At 34.0% G+C, this 23,607-nt stretch overlaps 4 protein-coding genes across 5 annotated transcripts; 3 read left to right on the top strand and 1 right to left on the bottom strand.

The window, feature by feature from the left end:
* Nucleotides 1-80: 80 nt before the first annotated feature.
* LOC122417946 (uncharacterized) lies at nt 81-8,417 on the top strand. Its single transcript, XM_043431892.1, has 10 exons — nt 81-483; nt 2,139-2,293; nt 2,387-2,529; nt 2,742-2,880; nt 3,705-3,970; nt 4,490-4,547; nt 4,625-4,818; nt 5,284-6,299; nt 6,860-7,015; nt 7,093-8,417. The coding sequence occupies exons 2-10, from the start codon at nt 2,188-2,190 to the stop codon at nt 7,109-7,111; spliced, it is 2,097 nt and encodes a 698-aa protein (XP_043287827.1). The 5' UTR covers nt 81-483; nt 2,139-2,187; the 3' UTR covers nt 7,112-8,417.
* A 7,357-nt stretch (nt 8,418-15,774) lies between these two features.
* Muted (biogenesis of lysosome-related organelles complex 1 subunit 5) lies at nt 15,775-17,388 on the top strand. 2 transcript variants are annotated; one of them, XM_043431895.1, is made up of 4 exons: nt 15,775-15,881; nt 16,032-16,114; nt 16,749-16,985; nt 17,199-17,372. In XM_043431895.1, exons 1-4 carry the CDS (start codon nt 15,863-15,865, stop codon nt 17,364-17,366), a joined length of 507 nt encoding a protein of 168 aa, XP_043287830.1. In that variant the 5' UTR covers nt 15,775-15,862; the 3' UTR covers nt 17,367-17,372. The 2 variants fall into 2 exon arrangements, with proteins under 2 accessions (XP_043287830.1, XP_043287831.1); XM_043431896.1 differs by having other exon boundaries at nt 15,808-15,881; nt 16,797-16,985; nt 17,199-17,388.
* A 152-nt stretch (nt 17,389-17,540) lies between these two features.
* On the top strand, nt 17,541-18,727 carry LOC122417947 (transmembrane protein 199). The gene is made up of 2 exons (XM_043431893.1): nt 17,541-17,963; nt 18,344-18,727. Exons 1-2 carry the CDS (start codon nt 17,549-17,551, stop codon nt 18,586-18,588), a joined length of 660 nt encoding a protein of 219 aa, XP_043287828.1. The 5' UTR covers nt 17,541-17,548; the 3' UTR covers nt 18,589-18,727.
* Nucleotides 18,574-20,577, bottom strand: LOC122417948 (chromatin accessibility complex 16kD protein-like). The gene is made up of 2 exons (XM_043431894.1): nt 20,419-20,577; nt 18,574-19,859 (listed from the first exon to the last, which is right to left on the bottom strand). The coding sequence occupies exons 1-2, from the start codon at nt 20,551-20,553 to the stop codon at nt 19,467-19,469; spliced, it is 528 nt and encodes a 175-aa protein (XP_043287829.1). The 5' UTR covers nt 20,554-20,577; the 3' UTR covers nt 18,574-19,466.
* Between the last annotated feature and the right edge of the window lie 3,030 nt (nt 20,578-23,607).

The raw sequence follows: 23,607 nt of genomic DNA, 5'->3' as shown, positions 1-23,607 counted from the left end.
TTAAGCTTTTTACAACGTAGGTAGGAGCCGAATTACAAAACAGCAATGAAAAACATATTCCGACAAAAAAATAATCGAAAAACGTATATCTGCGCTTGCGCATGAACGAGAAATCGAAAAAAAGAAACGCGTTGACTTTTAGCCTAACGACTTAACGACCGTACCGTGACCAACCATGACCGTACATCATTCCTTCTTCGTCATCTGATATCTGCATTCAGCAATCTCGGGATTCAAAGATTTTATTCATCTTTATCCTCTGCGAGGTGTAAACGATCGTTGTCTGTATCCAAAAACACCTCATTTTTTCGGATCTGGTTGTTTTCCGCGTTTATCCCATAAAAGTGTTGAGGCGAATTATTCTCGAACCATTCTTCATAGACGGGATCGTTACAAATTGTGCTGTGCATTTTTTACGAGTCTGACGAGCTGAAAAGTTATTTTTCATCCACGAAAACACGAAGGAGAAGAACAAGGATTCCGGTGGGTTTGAAATGGATAAATAAATGCATCTTATCAGCAGTTCGATAAAGTTAAAATTTGTGAATAATGTCCATTTCACGGTTCATTCTTTTTTTTTACTATATCAATTCATGACATAACCTCTATAGGAACTTCGATTTTTTATCGCATCCAAATTGTTTGGTAGTTCTTTTACCAGAATTTTTTACACAAATTCTTGAAAAAATTTAGAAATTAGAATAAGGATTCAATCGTATATATTTGGTAATTTTAAACGGATTCACTGTTAAGATTTCATTCAAGATATTTTTAATTAAATATTCTGCTGTGTTACATCCATTTTTGTGAAATTTTCAAAGATTCCACACATTCGACCATAATTTTTCAAAATTTCACATGAAATTCATCACTATACTTTGTTCTAATTTTCTTTTTTGTTCCACAGCTGATCAGAATTGCTATCATAACCATCGTATTTTTGGTCGTCAGACTTTTGCATTTAAGAAAATCTTTGCCAGCCCCTGAATCATTATGTTTTTCAATAACCAATGAAATTGTACGCAAGAAATTTCTTTTTTTTTTCTTATTCACAACTTTCCCATATTTACTCAGGATAAATTAAGCAAAACCATACGTTTCAAGATTGAGGTATTTGGCAAGTTTACCAAGCTGCTAATTTCGATAAGGAATAGAATATTTGTTAATCCCATAGTAGTGAAATATAAAATAGATTCTCTGATCAATTTTCAAAAGTTGTAACATGTAGAATTTCCTAATGACCCTTATGTTCGATATGCCTTGAATAAAAAACCCCATAAAAAGTTCATCTAGCATAAAAAAAAAACAGTTTGAGAAAATGTTTCTTAAACTTCCCAGTATTAGCTTTGTTATTATATGGTTGTTTTCCCAGAATCCATATCTTAAGAGTACGGATAAGTTACCTAACCTCACTTGGAATTTTCGAAATGAAAATTCTTTAACAGAGTTTGACCGATTAAAAAAAGCTGTCAGCCAATGGCAAAAAATGGGCTGACATTTTTATTATTTTAATCGGGCAAACAGTGTAGAAAAATTTCACTTCCAAAAACTGATCCATGCTCTTAATATCACATCAACTTTCCGGCCGAATCTAGAATTCATTAAACGAAAATGCATCATAAAGATTTAAAATTCTTCTAGAAAATGTAGTTTTCAAGCCAGAAGCAAAATTTTTTATACAGAATAGCTTAATTCAAATCAGTGAATTTGTTTGAAAAAAATGAATGATCCACAGTACTTCAAAAATATCAATTCTGGCAAAATTTTATGGGAAAATATATTGATGAGACACTCAGCTAAACTAGACTGTTTGGGATTGAGTTTTTCAATTTGTTTTTTCTTTTTTGTTCCGTCTTCTGTTCATATTAAATATTAAACATCACATTAAGTATTATAGTGGAAACTTTCAAATAACTGCAATTTTCAATAAATTTAGTTCCAAGGTTACAACCAAAAATTCCTGAATGAGCAATGCAAATTGAATTATTGTTTGTATAAAATGGGGCATATCGTTGGATTGTATCCGTTCCGTTATTCACAAGTGCCATTAATTGCTTGAGATCCATCCTGCTGAGCTCCATCAGCTTCTTCATTCCCGTAAGACCCTAAGTCACTGTTATTTTTTTTTTTCACAACAGAGCCATACCTCGGTAACCAGATCAATTGGGAGCTCGATCTCATGAAAAAATGTCCAGCGTATCAAAATGTCGGAGGGTAAAGAGACCAACTATTTTAGCCAAACGGTCGGCATTGGCAAAAAAATCGTTTTATAACAAAAGATCATACAAGCCGCGTAAGTTTTCATTTACCTCACCAACATGTGTATTGATAGAGTTTAACAAATTGGGGAATCGCGACATGCTTTCTTTCATTTTTTCGGTTACAGTATATGAAAAAGTCAAAGGGAACAACAATGCGCTGGCAAAGTCCCTTTCGAAGGAGAAACAGGAGAATCAATATCTCTTCACTGAAAACTTAGCGTTAAAGAGCCAAACCCAAGAGTTGACTTTGGCTCTGAACAGACGTGATGTAAGTTAATTAATGAAACAGTAACTAAAACCGTATTCACTTTTTAAATGATAATATAGTGATTTAGTGCCTGGTCACAATATTTTTTTAAAAAATTTCAATAAACAGGATTTTGGCACTTTTGGCTAATCAATAAAATGCATCTGCTAAATAAACAGTCGTTCTTTTCTGCGAACACATGAAAACATTCATTTATTTTATTTTTATTTAAGGACATAATAACCGGAGTTTTAAAAAATGCAAAGGACACGTTGGGGCTTTTAGTGACAGCAACAAATTATCTAACTAACACGATAGCTTCTTGCCAGCAAGTTATCAATACGCCCAAATTTACACCGAGGAAATCTACAAGTACTGTCGATCGTAAAAAATGTCTTATTTATCTGTTGTTGTTGTTGTTGTTGTTGTTGTTGTTATTATTATTATTATTATTATTATTATTATTGTTATTATTATTATTATCATTCTTAAGGGGTGAAACCACTGTAACAGTCTCAGAAAATGCCCTTTTCCGACAATTTTTTCGGGTGGAAGGAAAAATAGTTGAATGATAATAATCAGGGGAGTTATTAAGTATATATCTTACTTTAAAACGAACAATTATGACTGAAGAAATATTTTTAAATGCCGACATCAGAGCCATTTGCACATTCATAACTAATGAAGTAAGTAAAGTTTCGAAGATATTCATTTTTGTATTCTTTGTGAGTGTTTGATTGAGGCTCAATTTTTGATAGAAAAAACAAGTAATTATTTGTTCATAAAAATATTATATTCAAAATATTTTCAGAAATTTAATTGAAAAGATTGAGAATTGTTGGAGTTATGCTGTATGCCATTTTGAAATATCGTGTTTCGAGAAAAAGTATTTAAAAATTTGAATCATGGTCAAGAAGGAGCCCGAAATTTTAATGGCAGATTTTTCTCCGGTTCAAAGCTTTTTGTCTTAAATTTTAGACAGCTCAAAGTCCACTTGAAGCTATTAAATATCAATTTTTTGAAAATTCTACGGTGGTTTCTGCCCTTAAAGACGTACAAGCGTATGCAATTTTGTAGTTTTTCTGAAAAATTATAATTCTACAGGTGCTCAACTTTTTTGTTCCATATTTAAAAATTTATTGAAAAGAACGAAGATGAAGAAAGATGTTTATAAAAAATAATGCGTAAACTTTTAGGCAGAGACTCGAATCGACGACTGTCCGACAAATCACCAGCTCGTGGTGTCGTCCAGCCTATGGTAGGCGGTCACACAATAACAAAACCAACAATTAACTTGAGCAGGCTCAACATGCAAAGAGAATACAGAGACAGAAATCGCCCAAATTTGAGTGATATCGAAGAGTCTGCAACTACTCCAGAACAAAGTCCTGTCAGTCAACGTTCTGTCGGTCAGCGCTCTGCCTCTCCAGGACAAGTGCCGATTCACAGAGCTTTAAATTGTGTGAGTAAAACCATGTTTCTTTCTGACTCAGAAAAAAATCCATTTTCTGTATAGGGATGGTGCAGATTCGATAGAGAGCAGGTCGAAAGTACTCGTGGCGCCTCTAATGTCATAAATTATAAGCTTTTGGGGGTAGCACTTTCAATACTTTGATGGAAATATAATCATAATAATAATGTAATATATATATAATAATACAATAATGATAAAAGACCCCCAAAAGCTTTCCCTTTTCATCACTAGTGGCGCGGTAGTCTACTTGCACCATCCCTATTCTTATAAATTTTATTAACGAAATGTGTATCTCAAAATCATTGGAAATTGTTACATTATTGTTATTTTTCATTCAGATGAATTATGAAAGAACAATCTTACATTTCTTGAATTCTTGATCAGAGCAATGTAATTTTTTTTATAAAGAATAAAAACACTGCAAATGCTTTGTTTAAAAAAAAAGACGAATAATAATCATTTGAAAATTTGTTATTAAGGTCATCATTGAATTGCTTTCGTTTCCAGGATACTAGACGCGTTAATCGAATGCCAGAACGTCTCCGACGCACTCTTCGAACAAGTGGTAAATTATCATTTGAAAAAGGAAAAAAAAATGTTTTTCTTTGGTAAAAGAAGAATAATCGTAATCTTTTATTTTAGACGAAAGCCCTCGTCGCTCGAGCGGTCGGGGACTTAGAAACTCATCGGGTCGTCGTTCGATCCGACGTTCTCGAGAGGTGTCCGGAGTGTCGTCACCACACATAAACAATGATGAAAGCCTCAGAAGTCCCAGAGTCTCACTTCACGATGTTTCACGACTCTTACACAACGCCCAAAGCGTCAACATTCGAACGGTAGAAAAATTTATGATTTTCAAAAAAATATTTGGAATCGAAAACGGAAAATGTTGAGATTATATCAATTTTTTCATTCGACCATCGTTTTTTTTTGCTTTTCGACAAATTTTTTCCACTCATGGAGAATTATTATGAAATTCATGGTTTTTTTGGAATTTTATCAACATTCAATTTTGAATAAATCAAACATTTTTCGCAATTCCGTAAATACTGGTTTTTAAAAGGGTCTCGACAAACTAATATGCAATCCTGGGGTTATAACATTGACAACAACAAAAAAGACACGAAAAAAGTTTTTTCCTGTTTCTACGAACAGTAATATTGTCTCTAAGAATAAGTAATTTTGTAAATCAAAACTACTAGCATTTATCAGTGTCCTTTTTCAAACCACTGTTTTAAAATAGTTTTTGATATCCCATGAAATTGTTAAAAAATCTTAACAAATACTTTTTCAAAACGCAGTTATTGGAGGCATCAAACGAAATGGAGCTGTCAAATTCCGGAGTGTCTGCAGAAAGTCTTCCCACCGAGAAGCATCACGGTTCACCGAGTGAGGCGAATCCGCCTGGTTTGTTTGAGACTCCACCTCCGAGTTCGGCGTTGAAAGCCAAAAGTGATTCGTCAGCAAGACGAGATGCGGAGGATCCTTTGGAGGGCCCAAGCTGGCTCTTGGATGACTCTGAAGTCGCACGGCCATTGACATCAGCAGCGAACAAAACAGCTGCATCAGCAAGTGCGAACGAAACACGTTTGATGAACGATAGTTTTGAGGAAACCGATACGGTTAGTTCGGCTGGAACTTTGCCGTATCGGTACTCGAGTGATTATCGAGATTGGAACGAGGACGATATGCGCACGGATTCAAACTTGCCGATCTTCGTGACGCGAAAGCGTGGCAGTCGTTGCGACGACACAGATGACTTTACGCTGATGTTTCGGAAACCAGCACCTAAAAATTACAATTTCGATTTGAACGATCTTGAATTGCCGGTGATTGAAAGTCCGATCGTTAAAGCATCGGTATCTCGAGTCCCTGAGCCGGAATTGACAGCGAATATTCAAACGGTCCAGACTCAAAACTTTGCCAACTTGACTTCACTCTGTCGGCCCACCGTTGATCCAGATGAAGAAACAATGTACTTGCATCCCATGGAGCCACCACTCTTGTCTGACAATTCTGATATTTCGTTATCTACAGTGGTTGCCCAAAACGAAAGATCGGACGACGACGATGGTGGCGATAGCTCGAGGTTCGTTGGACATCGCAAGCGGCCGCAAAAAAAGACTCACAGTCCCGTTATCGATTCTCTCAGCGAATCCGAACACTCTCCAAGCCCAAAACGTAACAAGTCTAAAACCAAACGGAAACTCAAAACCAAAGATCCCAGTTCTGCCAAAGTCGTGCTTTTGAAGCTCAAGGACAATCGATTTGGAAAATCGACGGTTTCGCCTGAGACACGAACTTCTGAGGATTATCGGTATGGAAAGAAGTTATTTCAATACTCGCATTGGTGAACACCAATGGAAAATCTTTTACTACAGTGGCTTAAAATCATTCGTATGCAATCGAATTCTTCAAATTATTCAGTTAAAATTTTTTTTATCGTGTTACAATAATTTGACAGTCCTTGGCACCTAAAAATCAATTTTATAAAAAATATAAATTACTCAAAAAATGAAAATATAGGGAAAAGTATTTTCTTCTGAATTGAAACAATTTAAATTTTATAAACATTTTTAGTAAATTGGAAACAAATGTCATGCGAGTTCTTGTCACTGTCGTTTTACATTAATTACCATTCATTTTTAATCGAATTTTTTCTATTTCTAATACAATTCCGAAATTGCTATGAACCCAGAGATTAAACGATTGCGGGGTTTCAACAGAATAGAAGTATTTGTTGAAACCTTAATCTGTTTTTCGAGAGATTCGAGTCGTCAATGAATCTAGAAAATGTGTTGAAAATAACCGATTTAGCAATAGAAATTCGTTGTTGTTGAGTTTCAAGAGTTTAATTGATTTTTTTTCTGCAAAAAGAAATGTAGAGCATTCGGCAACGAACCCTGATCCGTCGAGTGACTCTGAAATGAGCAACGCGAGCTCGACGAAGCTCGCAGCAGCGAGCGCCGGAGTTCAAGCACGTCCGAGACGTCAGAAAGCGCCAAAAAACTTGCAGGAGCCAAGTTTAGGGAAGTAAGCATCAAACTCGACGACAATCAAGCTCAAAACAAAAGGCTGAAAAGAGTGACTAATCATTTTTTTTATTTTAGAAAACTGAGAAGACACTGAATTTGTCATCGGTACAGGGAGCCACCGACATTGGAAATCATGTTTAAAGCTATCACGGGCACCAGTTGTTTCGTATGTTCGTAAAGAAAAACAATAACTAAAAATCGTTACGCGCTTCCACCACGCAGATTCGTACCTCAATTGACTTTGATTATCGTTCTCATTACGTTGTTCTATGTTGAGTTTTTTTTCTTTAGTTTGCGCGACAAGCGTGGGAAAACAGACACGAGAATATGTGCTTTTTTTACACAGTGAATTATCCAAAATGAAAGGATAAATTATCGAAAATCGTAACGCGCTTCCACGCTGATTCCTAATTCAATTCGTCTCTACTCCACTTTTCTTTGCGTTCTTTTTTACTTCATTATGTTTTATGTTCGTCACACATGTAGAACGTGAAATAACACACACGAAAATACCTGAAATACACATTGACGCAGTATTCCTATTTGCGGAGCTCATCGTGAGTTTCTCTCAAATAATAAATCAATAAATCAAGTGATTAAGCAATAAATATTACGTCACAAGGTTGACGCATGATCTTTACACGAAATGAGTTTTTCGAGATGAGGCCATCGAAAAAGATACAATTTCACTTACAGAGTTGTAATTTACGTCGTTTCCAGTCCTATTTTTTTCTATTATTCGAGTACCTTTGTCGTCGCGAAAAGCAGAGTTTTTATTTGCATTTGGTCCTCGAAACATTCGTTACTGGCTACACGTTCGAGAAAAAATAGTCAAAATTCGTGCTGCAGCATTGAAAAAACGCATTTTTGTCTAATCTCCTGTGTAAATCGCTTTATACCCTCAATTCACTAAAGAATCAGTTTTTTTCAAAATTTCATGGTTTATTCAAAAATTGTTTGCATCGTGTTTGCCTCAAGGGATGAAATGAGTGCTTGATGGTGAATCGAACGTATATAGGAAAATATTCTGCATCGATCGCCATCCCATGTTCACACGTTGCAATAATTTTCGGCTCTATTTAACGTGGCTTGACATACAACGCAGTTTTTCAATATGCTGTTTGCAAAATCGATTAAAAATTCGTCTGCCTAGAAACACGAAATGTGCCCAAATTTTTTTTTCCATATACTCGTCAAAGAGAAAAGCTCCCACGCGAGAATTGCGACCTAAAAGTCCAAATCATGCTTCGATGGGAAACAACCCTCCTTTTAGGACCAATTAAAAAAAAAAAAAAACAGAAATTCACTGAAACTGGAATAGTAAATGGGAAAATTAAATACAGCTGAAACGAGTTTTGTTTGCAATAAAAATGAAAAAAGTTGGGAGACCGTGAGTACAATTTTGTGAGAACAATTTTTTATTTTCAATCCAACATCAAATAGTTTTTATTAAGGCCCTTGCAGCGCACTTTTATTATGCACTTGCAGCGGGCGAAAAAGCGTGATTTTCTTCATTTTTTTTCGACAAGAAAATAAATTTTTATTGAAAAATTTATCTGAAAAAGCTATTAATCCTATCCATACCAAATTTATGCCACTTATTTATTATAATAATAGCTTGGGCCTGGACGAAGGATTTGTCAAAATTTTGATTTAAAAAAAAATGGCAAGTTTTAACAAAAAATTCATTTTTTGAGGTGCTACAATTTTCGGTTTTCTTATCACCATTTTTTTTTCCAACAAAATACGAAATCCTTCGTCCAGGCTCTTGCTATTATAACAATAAATAAGTGGTAGAAATTTCGCATGAATCGGATTTAAAGTTACTTGAAGAATATTAATTAAAAAACATTTCGATTTGAAGAGAAAAGAAAACATTTTCGGAACAGAGTTCTTTTGAAGTTTTTATTTTTTCATTCGAAACGAATAAAAATCGTAGTTTTTGCGTTTTTCCTAAAAATTGGATCACGTAAATTAATTTTTATTACAGTTTGAGCTCCCCAGGATTTCACGCAGAGAAAATATACTCGTGAGACAGAAAACGATTAGATCAGATTAATGTGCAAATAATTATTGAATTTATTGCACATAAAAAAAGTTTGAATTTCGTCGAAATCATTGATATACCCGAAACCCAGAATACGAAAACTTTTCCAAAAAGTGCCAGAAAGTCGTCGAAATTGTCGAACCAAAAAAACCACGGAATTCGATCGCGATTGATCGTTCTCTTCGAAGATTCTTCAATTCGCTTAAAAATATTTACGCGAGAGAATGTTAGACGAATAATCTCTTTCCGAACAATGTCACCAACATGCATGGTTTATCTCTTCAAAATACTAGCAAATCCGGGAACTTTAGAATTCCGGTTTAGTGTCCGTACTTACGTGTTTGATGTAATATTACAAAACTTAATTTTTCCCCCGACTACGTGCCTTTGAAATTTTCAAATGGTTCGTATATGTGGCAGGCTAAATATGTTCATATGGAAATGGCAAACATCGACAGTAACAATTATCCACGAGTTTTGTGTTCTTGTTTCTTGTGTCGATTATACCGATGAGATGGCTTGCAAATTATATTCCTGGCTGATGTTCAACATAGAACGTGTGTGTTTGGCGTTTCGGTCACCCAACAACCTCGAAGCGATGTGTTCGTCCACGATTTATGAATCCATAACGGACATTTACTTTGCAAAAAGAGGGGGAAGGTGCATTCGAATCATATTTGCAGATCTTGACAACTCGGATGAGTTCACCCTACATTCACGTTCTCGACATAAGTACAAGGACAAGGAGACAAGGATGAAGTGTTTTATTCACAGGGTCCCTTGAACGGTTTATAAAGGACCGAGTCGAAGTAATTTGGGATGAATGCATGTTTACTGAGAGTGGCTAATTACACATTGACCAAACCGAAGGGTTCTAGTTTCGATCCGAAGCCTTGCTTATGGATAGAAAATACCGGTCTTATAGTGGGTAGAAGATCACCGTATCGTTCTAGCTTGGATAAATAATACTGTAAACTGTAAGCTGTAAGACAAGACACCTCGATTTTGACCCCCACCCCATATGTCGTTTGACTAGGGAAACAGTGGCTCTGGCGTCGCTTATCCCAACCACCGTCATCCAACAAGCCGCAATCAAAGAAGTCAGATGTTTAGATAGAAGTCCAGTCCTTCAGGAAATTTTGTGCCGATTTTAGTGGGGACATGTCCCCAGCGTTAGTTCGTATCCAGCGGCGCTGCCGTCGGCATACCGTTCTCGCTCTCACTCTCTCTCATGGGCTTATACGCTGGGGACACGTGACGTCAGGCTGTGACGTCAGGCTTGCGCTCACCCCTCACTTTCTAACCGCCATTGTGTGTTTTGAGTCAGCGCTTTGTCGTGCCGGTCCCTTTAAATTTTCGGATCTTTAATTATATGTAGTGAAAATGCCGTCTAACGCCTTGTGTTTATATCAAGGATGCAGAAACTCCAAGAGGAAAAATCCGCAATTGACGTTTCATCGTTTTCCGAAGGAGAGAGAAGCGTGAGTTTGTTTTGATAAAGGAAAAATAATGAAACAATGTAAGCTATTGGATGACATTTTGTGATTATATCTTCGAGAAAGGAGGAGATATCAAAAAATAAAGTATTTCATAGTTATTATTGTCTCCAATTAGTATATTCTTTGAAATGCGACCAAATTAACCGTAAATTCAACGAATATTGAATATCGCGAATGTTGTTATACGTGTACGTGTGTGGTGAGAAACCGCGGAGAACAGTTTTTTTGTTCAGTTCGATTTAACTGAACGTCGATACATTCGATTTCACAAATGTATGAAAACAAAAATTAGTGACGGTGTGACTCAAATTTTAAACAAATCATAACCCTTAAACCTCAAGCCTTCTCACGACTTATGACGAAGTAACAATTCTTACTCTGTATAAGTACTAGCGTGGTCAGGTGGTTACCATCCACGTTTACCGTCTAGAAGGTCTAGGGTTCGAATCTCGTATGATGATGCATTTTTTTTTCTTTCTAAATAAACATCTTTTTTAAATGAACATTTTTTCAATAAAATTATAACTTTTTAGATATAAATTCAATTAATTTGAATTATATTATTTTCCTCAAAATTGTTTTCAAACAGAAAAATGTATTTTCGGTATGACGCTGAAGTTTCCAACGTTGGAGTCCAACGAAATGATCGAAAAAAACTCCAATAATTCCAGTAATTCTCCTATTTTGTTCCCTGCCAAATTTGCGATTCGTAGTTTTTCAAGCTGTACCAACAATTCGTGAAATAAAAAATTGGTGAATTAAAAACGTTTTTTTCATTCATTTCGTTGGACTCCAACATTGGAAACTTCAGCATCATTTTTCAGTGATTTATACGAAAATTAGATTTAGTTTCGCTATTGCAGTTTTTTTTTTTCAGGTAGTATATATCTAGCAGAATTCATTTTAATTTCTAATTTTTTTGGCATTGGGATTTCAAAAAAATGATCGAGCCCAATTTTGTCGATTCGATAAATTTGCCATGAAAGAAAAATCATTTTTTTCACTTTATTTCCAACTAAATTGTTTCCATTTATTGTAATAAAGTAAATTACGGATAATAAAACGCGTAATAAAGTAAATTACAATGATAGATTAAATTTTTTTCCTTCCATTTTTATTACAAATTTTTTTTTCTCTATGGGATTTGCTCAGTGAATATATAAGATTCAATATTAAATGATTTGCAATTTATAAACTTTTCATTTTAGAAGTATCCAAAATGGTTTAAACTTTTTTTGTACAAAATTAGACCCCCCAGTAACCGCTACCCTTTTTCGTTTTTGATTTAGCTTGAAATTAAATAAAATTGGTATTACTTTTTTATTGTTTTTCGATACTTTTCGTAAAATCTACTTTTTTTACACTTATTATCACTAACAGTTACAGCATCAAAACAAAAACAGCTGCTTGCACACAGGAAATGAATTGTATTTCGAACAGAGAAACAGATTTTCCATCAACGGTGCCATTTATACCATTTAAAGTATGGAATAAATATTCTTTAATTGGTATCAAATGGATTTTTATGAAACATGGGGGCGGGAACAAAATGAGCTCTCGGAAAATATTTTCATGCATCTCTTTTTGTTTCCATAATATAACTCTCATGCACATTCATTCACAAGGAATCTGGACGATTAATTTGTGTATTATTATTATAGATAAGTCGCACTCGCTTTCCTCTAAACAAATTTCACTGGAATTTTTTATAGTCATTTCTTCTCTTTCCGCATGACTTTGAATGCTACGTTTTTTTATGATTTTTATCTAATGATTCGCGCTGAACTGATTCCTTTTTGTTTGGATTTGTTTGAATTTTTTGAATGTTTTTGCAATAATGAATATAGCCTCTCCGCACGATTTTTTCCACCTGCCCCTATTTATTTTATGTGTCTTGACCACATTTTTACCATAAAACTTTTTGTGTTTATATAATTCACGCTTGTTGATTTTCCTTTCATTTGACACAAGTTTTGCACTATTAACACTTTCCCACCCTCCCTACAGTTGCATGATTTGGATCGCTAGATCCGGAAGTCCCGCTTTGGAATGGAAAACACCCAAGCAAATGGAGAGTGTAAGACTGTGTTCTGTACATTTTATAGAAGACAATTTCGTACAAAACAAGCAAGGTAAACGGTTTTTACGTCCTGATGCACTACCCATTGATAGAGGCAATGTAAATTCATCAACGGAAAATGTTGCACTCGCATGTCCCGAGATCGCGAGTCCACCACCCCCGATTACAACACCCGCGGATACAACACCCGCGGATACAACACCCGCTGATACAACACCCGCGAATACAGCACCCGCGGATACAACACCCGCGAATACAGCACATCTTTCTACTCAATAATTTATGTGTTCGTGTATATCATAGAGAGGGTTTGGAGTCGTTTATAAATACCTTGGAGGTGACGAACCAGGGGGTCCTTGTCTCCATGATTGACTATGCACGCTCATATAAATGGATGAAAATTTTTATGAAATTGGAGTGAGCATCGTTGAAATGTAATAAAAAAAATACCTTTTTCATTATTAATTTCAAAGTTCTTGCATTTTTTTATGCTTAAACTTTTTGAGTACTCCAGATAGTTTTTACAATTAAATATGGTTTATAAGTTTTGTTCTCTGAAAGCAAGAAACGTAGCATTTCAAAGATGTAAGCTTCAATGTCCCAACTTTTTTAGGCTAAATATATTTTTTTACTTATTCAAAGCCATAGTATGCTTTTTCACATCCCTAACAAAGATTTTCTTTCAGATTTATGATTTATTCAAAGCTTAAAGCGATATTTTTTTTCAGGGATACGTTTTATTTACAATTCTAGTCAAATATTTTTTTTTAATGGTACTTTTGAAGTGATTTTCAAAACTAGTCCACATTTTCATTTTTTGAGAAAAATTTTTATATAAGATATAAGATCTGATTGAAGTTTTGCATGGGTTCTTTATTTAAACTTGATTTACGTTAACGATTTCTAGTCAGAAAAGCTGTTCTTGTTGTAACCTAACTGAAAACTTTTAATATCGTTTACTTTTTTATCGTTAAGGTTTGTTTTGTAACCTGGTAAAGGTTCTCAAAAACTTCCTGTGTTAAAGAGTGATCCTACTGTTCCCAGCATGTAAGAGCATTATTTCTTCAAAATCCTTTTAAAAAAAAGTTGACCGTTTTTTTTCTACAATTTTTTCTTTTTTTCTGGGAAAACTCTTTAACACTTTCATTGAATTCTCATTCCCACCCTCCCTCTCCAGTACATCCTCCCTGTCCTGATGGAAGACACCCACCACCTTCCCGTGGTTTCCATTGAATAATTTTAGCTCACGCATGTTTTTTTTCTTTAAAAAAAAACTCTAAAATGCACTGTCTATTTTTCAATAACACTGCTATACGTGAACTCAAATTAACTGAGAGTGGGTACACGAAACAACTATATGCTTGCTTTATACCAAGTTTCGAAAACAATCACATTCACACACAGGGACAGACCCTTTTTATACAAAAATATCCCTTTCGTTGCATAAATAAATGTAGTTCTTCTGACCTATGCTGAATTTTTTTCTATTCTTGTTACTATCGATCTTCTTCAATTTTTTCATATGACGGTATTCCAGGAATCGTTCATTCAACGTCTCAGAAATAACATCAATATTCACAAAAATTTACAGGAATTTTTTCAGAAATTTTTAAAAAGATATATAGTTGATTCTGGAAAAAAAAATCTCATGTCATGAATATTATTGGGCTGTTAACTCAAAATTTGTTCTTGTCAAATCGGTGTTTACCAAATTCTAGCTATGATCGAATTTTTTTCCATTTTAAATTCACGAAATTCTCTAATACGGAAACATTTCAAACTCAAGCATCAATAATCCTGACTACGTGAATAAATAACTGATCGAATTACATGAGAAAACTGCACATTCGAATCACATATGCATACGAGTAAGTGCATTAAAAAAAATCTAGATCGCTATCTAATATTCTTTTATTTCCAGTCAAAGAGTTTTCTCATCCTTTAAATTTCTACTCAAATATTTCTATGATTTTTCAGCTGCTTCACGGGTATAGTCTGTTGTGGACTCGAAAAAAAAAAAAAAATAAACAGGACTTGAACACTCGATCCCAGATCGAGCTCATACTGCTTGTCCAAATTACCCGTGATTTATTTATTGTTTTAACGATATTTATAGTTTCCAAAAATTATATTATAAAGAGAAGTGCTCGCTGATATTTATATAAGTATACACAAAAAAAAAATATCGAAATGTAGGATTCGATCCCTCGACCCCACGCGCTTAGGCCAAGCATCTTTTGGCCATTTAATGTGTGAGAGAGAAACAACATTCTAACTTCCCCACCTCCGTGACAGCTGTTCGCTAGTGACGTCACAAGCGAACGCCGCGCCGCAGAGCGGCAGTTTGGGTCGCAGAAAGTTTGTCTTCAAGCCGCCCATAAGAACTGGGCTTCTATATAAATCTGACTTCTTTGCCGCAATCCCCGCTTTTAAGGTAATGGAGCAGTCGCTATCTCGCCACCGTGAGTGCGAGAGAGATAGCTGCAATTTTCGAAATTGAATATCTGCGACACGGTTTGATCAATAAAAAAAAGCCCCTGTCAGCGGATTTTTGCCATCTTTCCGCGTCCGTTGACCGAGCCTTTTTTTGATTAGTCAAACGACAGCGGAGAATTTTCATTTCGAAAATTCGAGGTGAGGTTAGGTGACTGATCTTTCACCTTAAGACGATGGATCAGTCGGTAATCACACCTCGAATTTTTGAAATTGAAACTCTTTGACAACGTTCGTCCGATTAAAATAATAAAAATGTCATCGTACGCAGCACGATCGCAAAAATCCGATGACATTTTTATTTTTTCGATCAGACGAACGATGTGGAAAAATTTCCCTTTCAAAATTTGCAGCTATCTCTCTCGCACTCATGTTTGTGATTACCGACTGATCCATCATCTTAAGCGACATTTCCTCGAATTTCGTATTCGAGAGCTTTTTGACGCTGCAATACTGGATCCAGATTTTCAACAGTCCAGCAAAAACGTTTTCAATTCATAAGAAAATTTGATGACCCTTCGAAATTTCGAATTTGTAGCAAGAAAATGAGTATACGTAATCAATGAATATCGGTTGCAAAATACAAACGTTTGATAATAGAAATAGTCCGGTCGAAAGATCCTGGAACGGCTATCGTCAACTATCGTATCGTTTAGAAATCACCGCCTAAGGTACAGCGCATGTCTGAATTTGTTTCCACGGTTGATCAGCTGATTATGTGAGGACATGGCGACCGTCATCAAAGGTGTGACAATTCACTAGCGCTTTCGACATCAATCATTCGAAATATATAAAGAAAAACGACAAAATAATTCCACGCATGTCACGTTGAAAATACAAGTATTAATAAATTATCTTTTTATATTCTTATACATTAACACGTGTGTCCTCGTAGATATTGGCGAAATTTGGAGCAGACTGTTTGATCACCGACCATTCGTTCACGGTGAAATCACGTATTTTTTACGAGAACTCGAGGTAAACAACACACTAACAATAATTATTTTTAATATTCATTTTCATTGCCATCACTGTTTATGTGGACGCTTGTCATTGAGTATATTATTGACGTATCACTGTTGATTACTCGAGAGAATTTCAGTTCGATTATTATTGATAATATATCTCCAAACTTTTGATGATTTTATTACATATATTGTAAAGCAAAAACATGTATGAAATATGAAAAAATTGCTTTTCGATGCCAAATATTCCATGTTAATTAAAAAATTCTCAAATTAAGGTTATTTAACAGTTAACGAATCAGCTTAAGTCAGTCCTTGAAACAGGAAACCAAACGATTTCTTTATTTTCCATAATTATGTGCAAGGTCAACTTAATTTACTTGTTGAATATCATAATTTCAATGAACCATAAATCTAAATCGAGAATTATAAATATTTTAGAAAATTTTTTACTCTATTAGATGCAAAAGTTACAGAACTTTATTTTTGAGATAAAGACTCAAATGATTCAAAGTGTCAAAACAGTTTACTTATTTCAAGATCTCAAAGAAGCCATATGCTTAATCTGTATTGAAAAATTGTTTTAAGCAGACCATTTATTCTGTCGAAACTGTCAAAAAAAATTGATAAACTGATGATTGCAACAGAAAAACAGAGTGTTCAACAAGTCAAATGAAAAATTTGAATTTCCAAAGGAACGCAGAGGAGATCGGGAAGTAGAACGTCTCTTCAAAATTCTCGAGTATTCAACGGAGCTGAGTCAGAGTCAACTAGACAGAGCGGAACAATTGGGCGATTGTCATTTGCCGAGCCTCAAGGCAAACGCTGACGTTGCTCTGAGCATGTGTGAACGAATTCTTGACAGAGAGGAGCAATTCTATAACGTACGTTGTGTTTTTGCTAAGTTTTAACTCTTTCTTTCGACTTTGAAAAATCAGACTGATAAAGTATTCGCAAGGAAGTACAAATGAATAAAAATGTATGTTAATTGAATTGAAAAAAAATCAAATAATCTTTTTGAAAGAGAAAGCTCATTTATTGGAAACCAAAATTATCGTGGAGGCAAAAAAAATTAATTCTACTATTTTTCTGTACAGGACACAAAAATCCAAGAAAATCGAGAAAGAAGAAAAGTTGAATGGCAATGCTTCATTAATGACATGAGCGACAAGTGTGAAAAAGTCGATCGAACCTTTCAGGAAAAGGAAGAAGAACTCAAAGAGTTTTACATCGATTTGGAAAAGAAGCTCCACATAGGGGCTTGAAAACCGAATCAAATCGCATTTTTTAAATTGTTGTTGACTAAAAAAAGAAGGAATTCTGCAAATAGGTTTATAGGTTTTTTTATTATTTTAATCTTTTTTTGTCGTTTATTGGTCATCGAATTTTCGTAATTCATAAAATTCAGATAGATTTTTTGAGATTGATAAACGAAAGAGAGAAAAAAATGCCTGTCGAACCGATCGAAAATCCTTCTCTGACGATCAAACCCAGTCCAAAGCTCGCAGACTTTGTCGTAAAAAATGTGAAAATCGAAAATGCACCACAAAATATAATTAACTTGAAAAAGTCTTCAAAAAGCAAAAGAGCCGAAATTTTATTGAGCCTCGATGACGTCAAATGGCTCGATCAATATCTGAAGGAATACCGCAAATTCAACGATGAAAAAGTCTACATACACGAGTTTCTCGAAAATGTTGATATCAATTTGCCCGAACCGAAAATCACGCCTAGAGATCCAGTGCTCGAAGAAAGAATAAAAAAATTAACGTCGCAACAACATGCTCGAGAATACAGCGCGATGACAAAAGGCGTCGATTCCGCTAGGAAAAGGCTACCGGAAGACACAATCGCTTATCAAAGTACGTTTTCCATAATTTCCATCAACGTAACCATAAAAGTGCCAAAACACGATTAATTTCAACGGTTTCGAGTATTCGAAAAAAAAGGATTTTTTTTTATTCGTTAAGACTGTAGACATTTTTTGTGTCCAATAATTTTGTTTTTCAAGTCAAGAAGAAATTCATCAACTGAGAATAGACAAATAATTTTAATAGTTTAAAAATTTTTGAATTTGGAGCAAATGATTGAAACTATTTCTCAAATTTCTAATTTACTGTCATAATTTCGTTCATTTTATTGAGTGGAAAAACTCGATTTTTCAAATTTTATATTTTCATAAAAGATCAATTTTCTGTTAATCTTTTTTAATGAAATTTAATATTTCTTGTTTACTTTCCAGTGAAACAAATAAATCGTCAGTTAATAGCAGTTGCCCAATTTGTCATATCTGTTCTGGCTGGTTTCGCATTTGGGTTTATTGGCGTTGAATTACTCGTGGGAAATTTGGATTTCGGGTTTAGACTACTCCTTGGAATAATCTGCGCCCTTGTTATAGCCTTAGCGGAAATTTATTTCCTGGCTAAGAAACTGAACGAAGATCACATTGAAGAAATGACGAGCTATACAAAATTTCATCAAGAGTAATATTTTTATTTATCTGAACATGAATTCGGATCAACGGCCATGAAAATTTGCAAACAATGCCAATTCCATGTTCAACTTCATCGACGCTGCTGAACTGAGTATTGTTTGTATAAATATAAAATAAATAATACAAAACCAATCAATCGTGTTTATTTTTCTACGATAAATCTGCATTGGCAGATTTAAAGTATGCTTTACGACTACATGCTCAGCAGTTCATTTTATTTGATCGAAATTTGTATGTTTGATTCCAATTGCATTCAAAACCACCAGAAACGGAGATGAAATTCAATAAATTTCAATTTAAACATGTAAATTACAGGTACTATGGATGAAAATTGAAATTATTAATGAAATTTCGAATCAAATTAAATCTACATTCAAATCCAATTGCTACTCAGTATGCCACAATGGAATTTTATGAAATCAATAGTTTTTGAATTGTAACAAAAACATTTCATTATGAAAAATCTAAAAACATGTTAACAAATTGAATGCGATAAAAAACTGTTCTGCACAACATATTGACTCGTGTCTTTCGATTTTTCTTGAAACGTTGGATCTCTATTTACACATTATTTCTATTTATTCTATCATTCATGAAGTTAAAATCCATAGCGTTGAATGAAAAAAAAAATTCTGAACTTATTGATTTTTTCTTGAATTCCAGCTCAGATTAGAGGTTTCCAATAAAAAGAGCAAAAATTTTTGTTTGAATAATTTTAATGACTGTTTTTTTGAATCTGAAATTTTTTTCAGGCAGATTATATGACTAAAACATTGATTGAATTAACGGGTGATGTGTAAAATAGCATTCTCTTGATTCACATTCTTTTTGATCCATAAATTATCTTATAATAATTAAAAGAGTAATTATTCTAAGATTTGTTATCAGCATCGCTGTCACTTTTTGTGCTCGAGTCACTTTTTCCAGAATTTGATTTTCCATTTGGTTTGGAATTAGACTCGCTTCCAGATGAATTGTTATTTTTATTTTCCGACTCGTCACTGTCTGAGCATGAATCACTGTCGGATTCACTATCACTGTCAGAATCTGACGACGAAGTTTCTGACGAGCTACTGTTGTTAGATTCTTTTGCAGCCATTAATTCTTTGAACTGTCGAACTGTTATCTTTCGTGGCATTATTTCTTTGAGGAACTCCAGAGTCTCGTTTGTTTGGACCACTTCCGCAAGATGCTTATAATCTATTTGATTTGCCTTGTTCGATTGAGTATGTGCTTCCTCAGCCAAATATTGAATAAACATTTCCTGCAAATTAAGATCCGACGTGAGTCATTTTTTTAATGAAAGTAGAAAAGTGTCTTGGAAAAGTTTTACTGAAACGAAAATTTCTGGAGAATTGAAAAATTTAGTCATTGATAAAATATCAGTTGAACAGAATATCTACGAAGTTCGAAAATTTCCAAAAAAAACTCATGGAACAGAATATCTTTAAAACTTCAAAATATAGTAAGTAATGATATTTCGAACAGATTCTCATAATCCATACGGAAAAACTTTCTTTAATGAAAGAACGATTCCAAGATTTTCAGAAAGAACGACAAAAATTTTGATTTCGAAAAAAATTATCAATATTTTAGACAGCGAAACTGATTTACATGTAAGATTCATTCCACTATTATTTTCAGCACAATTGAATTTTTCAAATATTTTTATATCGCAACACTGGCGCCGCCGATGGGAAATACATCGACTCAAATCTCCCGCCAAACAAAAAGAAAGATGCCGGATACCGCGACATGAGTGTCGATCAAACGGGTCGGTTTTGTCTAATTTTTTTTTATCAAGAATCAATGGTAAAACTCACGGTTGCTTTAGCCACTAGAAACAAGCCATCCAAGCCAACAGTTTCAACATGCGGTGAACTTTTCATAATAGTTTTCACTCGAGCCATTGGTAAATTTAACTCTTTCATTTTTACTGGTGATCCCTGAGACGCCATGTTCAAACTCGACGAAACGGCGTGCACTTTCAGGAAAGTACATGTTTTCGAAGGAGCCCCGGCCTAGATCAGGGCCGTATATTTTCGGGGATTTTCAACTTTTCTTTAACAATTTATTGGGAGCCTCACCCAGGTTAGCCTTGAAAAATTGACAATAAAAAATTACTCATACAATTTTTTGATGCTGCATCATAAAAATATTGAGCTTTGTATACCCTACGTATAATCGAATCAACACACACCATAAATAACATGTGCGAATTTTGGAAAGCATTTTCACTTTGCCGCGCGTTTATTCATTCTTTCCAACTTTACATCGCTGTCCCTCTGCTAATTTTCATGCAGCAATACTTTCCGCATGGATTTTCGTGAAAAACTTGATATTCTACAATAAAGTCCATTGAACCATATCCGTAAATTCAATATTACACTCGGCATCATTACTAAAAGTGAATTTTATATGAAGATTTACACTTAAACGGTTGTAACGCCCAAGTTATTGAATATACAGAAAACATTCAAAATATGACAACTTTGTAGATGAATAAATTTGCTACGAAAAAAGTCTTATGAGCTGAGACTGTACATTCAACCCTTTCCGAGTTATAGAGGTTTGAAGTATATTTGCGAAAAAATGTAATTTGCAGGTTTCAATGGAAAAACAATTTGACGTTCCATTAAATTTTGATGTACCGTCATAAGATGACCGAAAAGACTGATTTATTTGGAGGGGGGAGGAGGAGTAACGTCAATTCTGCGAAGGGCCAATTTTAAGGCTTTTTTTAGACGCTGCAGATAATACAAATTTATTTAATTGATTGTGACATCATGATACAATATATGAACAATATTTCCTGAATTTTCAAAACTCAAATATCAATAATTAACTCGATGGTAGCAGAGGCACTTGGGAAAAAAGTTGCAAATCGGTGAACAGTATAAAGCGAAATTTTTTCGATTTAAAAAATTTTTTGTGACATTTAGAAGTAAAAACAACACCGATTTGTCGCCTAAAAAATAAGCCTATTTGTTATTGTAAAATGGTTAATTATGAAAAGTTGTGCTGTGTGCTTATTCCGGCAACTAAAAGAATAAGTTCAATCAGAAAATCAAAGATGTCAGAAATGAAGTTAAAATATTCTCTGAGATTATGAAATGCATCCTGTGCAAATATTATTTAAGATTGATTGGTTTGATAATATAAAAATGCATATAAATGCATAATAAAAACGTGTTTTTATTATAAGATAATTTTCCATATTTTTATCTCAACGAATGAATAATTTTATTGAAGCAAAGGATTGTTCATTCAAAGCAAAGACAACATTGTTTTCGTTAGAGTTTAAAAATTTCATTAGAAAAACATTATTTTCATATTGGATGTAAAAAATGCTTTATCGTGCTGAATAGATATTCAATGTTCTTGAATTTCAGTGTATTTTTATATTGTTTTTTGCTCAAAACAATTCTTTCTGGTGACGCATAACGATCGCTGTTCGCAAAAGCAGGTTTGCATAAAATGTAGTAATTAATTATATTGACGAGTTAAATTGTTAGTCAGACAATCAGTTCATTAGTCTTCGAATATTCGTTAGGACATAGTCAACAAATTTTTTTGCAGAAAAATGTTTTCAATTTTGTTTGATGTTGCTGTGTTCTTAAAGTTGTTTGTAAAATAAAAACATTTTCAACTAGAAAATGGAGAAGAGAGAAACAGATTTTTAAATATGCAGACGTGACGTTTATTTATCAGCACTTTTCATTGTGAGATCACACTTCAGGGGTCAGTTGGCAGTCTTCATGAGACTTCAAGTCTCACTCGAGAACACATGACGTCACATTGAAAGACGTCATTGAAAAAATGTCCCGTTTGAGACTTTGATTCAACTCGTCCACTTGAGTCTCATCGTCTTGAGTCCCAACTGAAAATTCAGTCAAAGGAATTGATCTGATTGAAAATATTTTTCAGTGAGAAAAATCGAACTTTTTGTTCGTTAGCATAAATAAAATTTTCAAATAGTCGAAAGTTATTTTTGAGTTATTATATTCAGTAATTTATTCATAATCATAACGAGACATTTAATAATCAATATTTCGTCCAAATTACTTTGGAGTACAACTTCGAAATCAAATAATCGAATGAATTTTGACCGCTATTTGTTTATTCAACAGTCCAACTCCAAGATACTTTTTTTTTGTGATATAGAATGATTTAACAAAAAAACATAATAAGGTGACCTATGAGTTGTTCAGTACTTTTATTTTTTTCGAAAATCAAGGTTATCCGAGTAAATTGTGTAACGATGTTTCAACTATCTGACACTCTTGCAACTAAACAACTTAAGGGGTCTACCTTAATGAGAATTTTATAAAAATTGATTTTTTTTATTGAATTTTTCGAAAGTATACATTTTCTAAGTATCATACTAAAATTTTATAAAAATCTGAGCAGTCTAAGTGTACTTTTGAGCGATGTTTACTTGGCTGTCTGAGCGCGCCAATATACGCACCGCCCAGTGCAGTACTTTGGCAGTACCGCGTAACTGCCTTTTTTTAAACGCGTTTTCCTCAAAATTATGTTTTTGAGAGGCTTGTTGATAAAATCGCCGAAACTATTCAACGGTTCCGTATCAAAATTTTACATGTTTTTTATGGCTATAGCTATAGCGCATATTATACAAATTGTGAAATTTTGAGTCGAACTATTGTTTTTTGCAAAAAACGATAAAAAAAACGTGCTTTTTCGTAGTTTTTGGAAAAATAGCCGCCATTTCATCTCCCTCATTTTTCTGTACGAAAACTGAGTAACTGAATAAGGTAAAAGATTTATACCGCGATCAAAAAAATTTGTGAAAGTCTTTTTTTGCCCGTCTATTTAGGATAGAACCCTTAAAAAAAAAAATTATATTATAAAAAACAACTTTGTAAAAAAATGTTAAAAAAAAATTTGTGGTAGAAAAAACAACTTTGTAAAAATAATGTTTTAAAAAAACATTTAAAAAACTCCCGACTGAAAAATTGTATAGCGTATTTAAAATAAAACGAAGTCGAGAA

The sequence above is a fragment of the Venturia canescens genome, chromosome 11, assembly GCF_019457755.1.
Source record: "Venturia canescens isolate UGA chromosome 11, ASM1945775v1, whole genome shotgun sequence".
In the NCBI taxonomy this organism is placed as follows: Eukaryota; Metazoa; Arthropoda; class Insecta; order Hymenoptera; family Ichneumonidae; genus Venturia; species Venturia canescens.
Note: the sequence above shows the minus strand (reverse complement) of the source record. Positions and strands in the feature narration are given on the sequence as shown.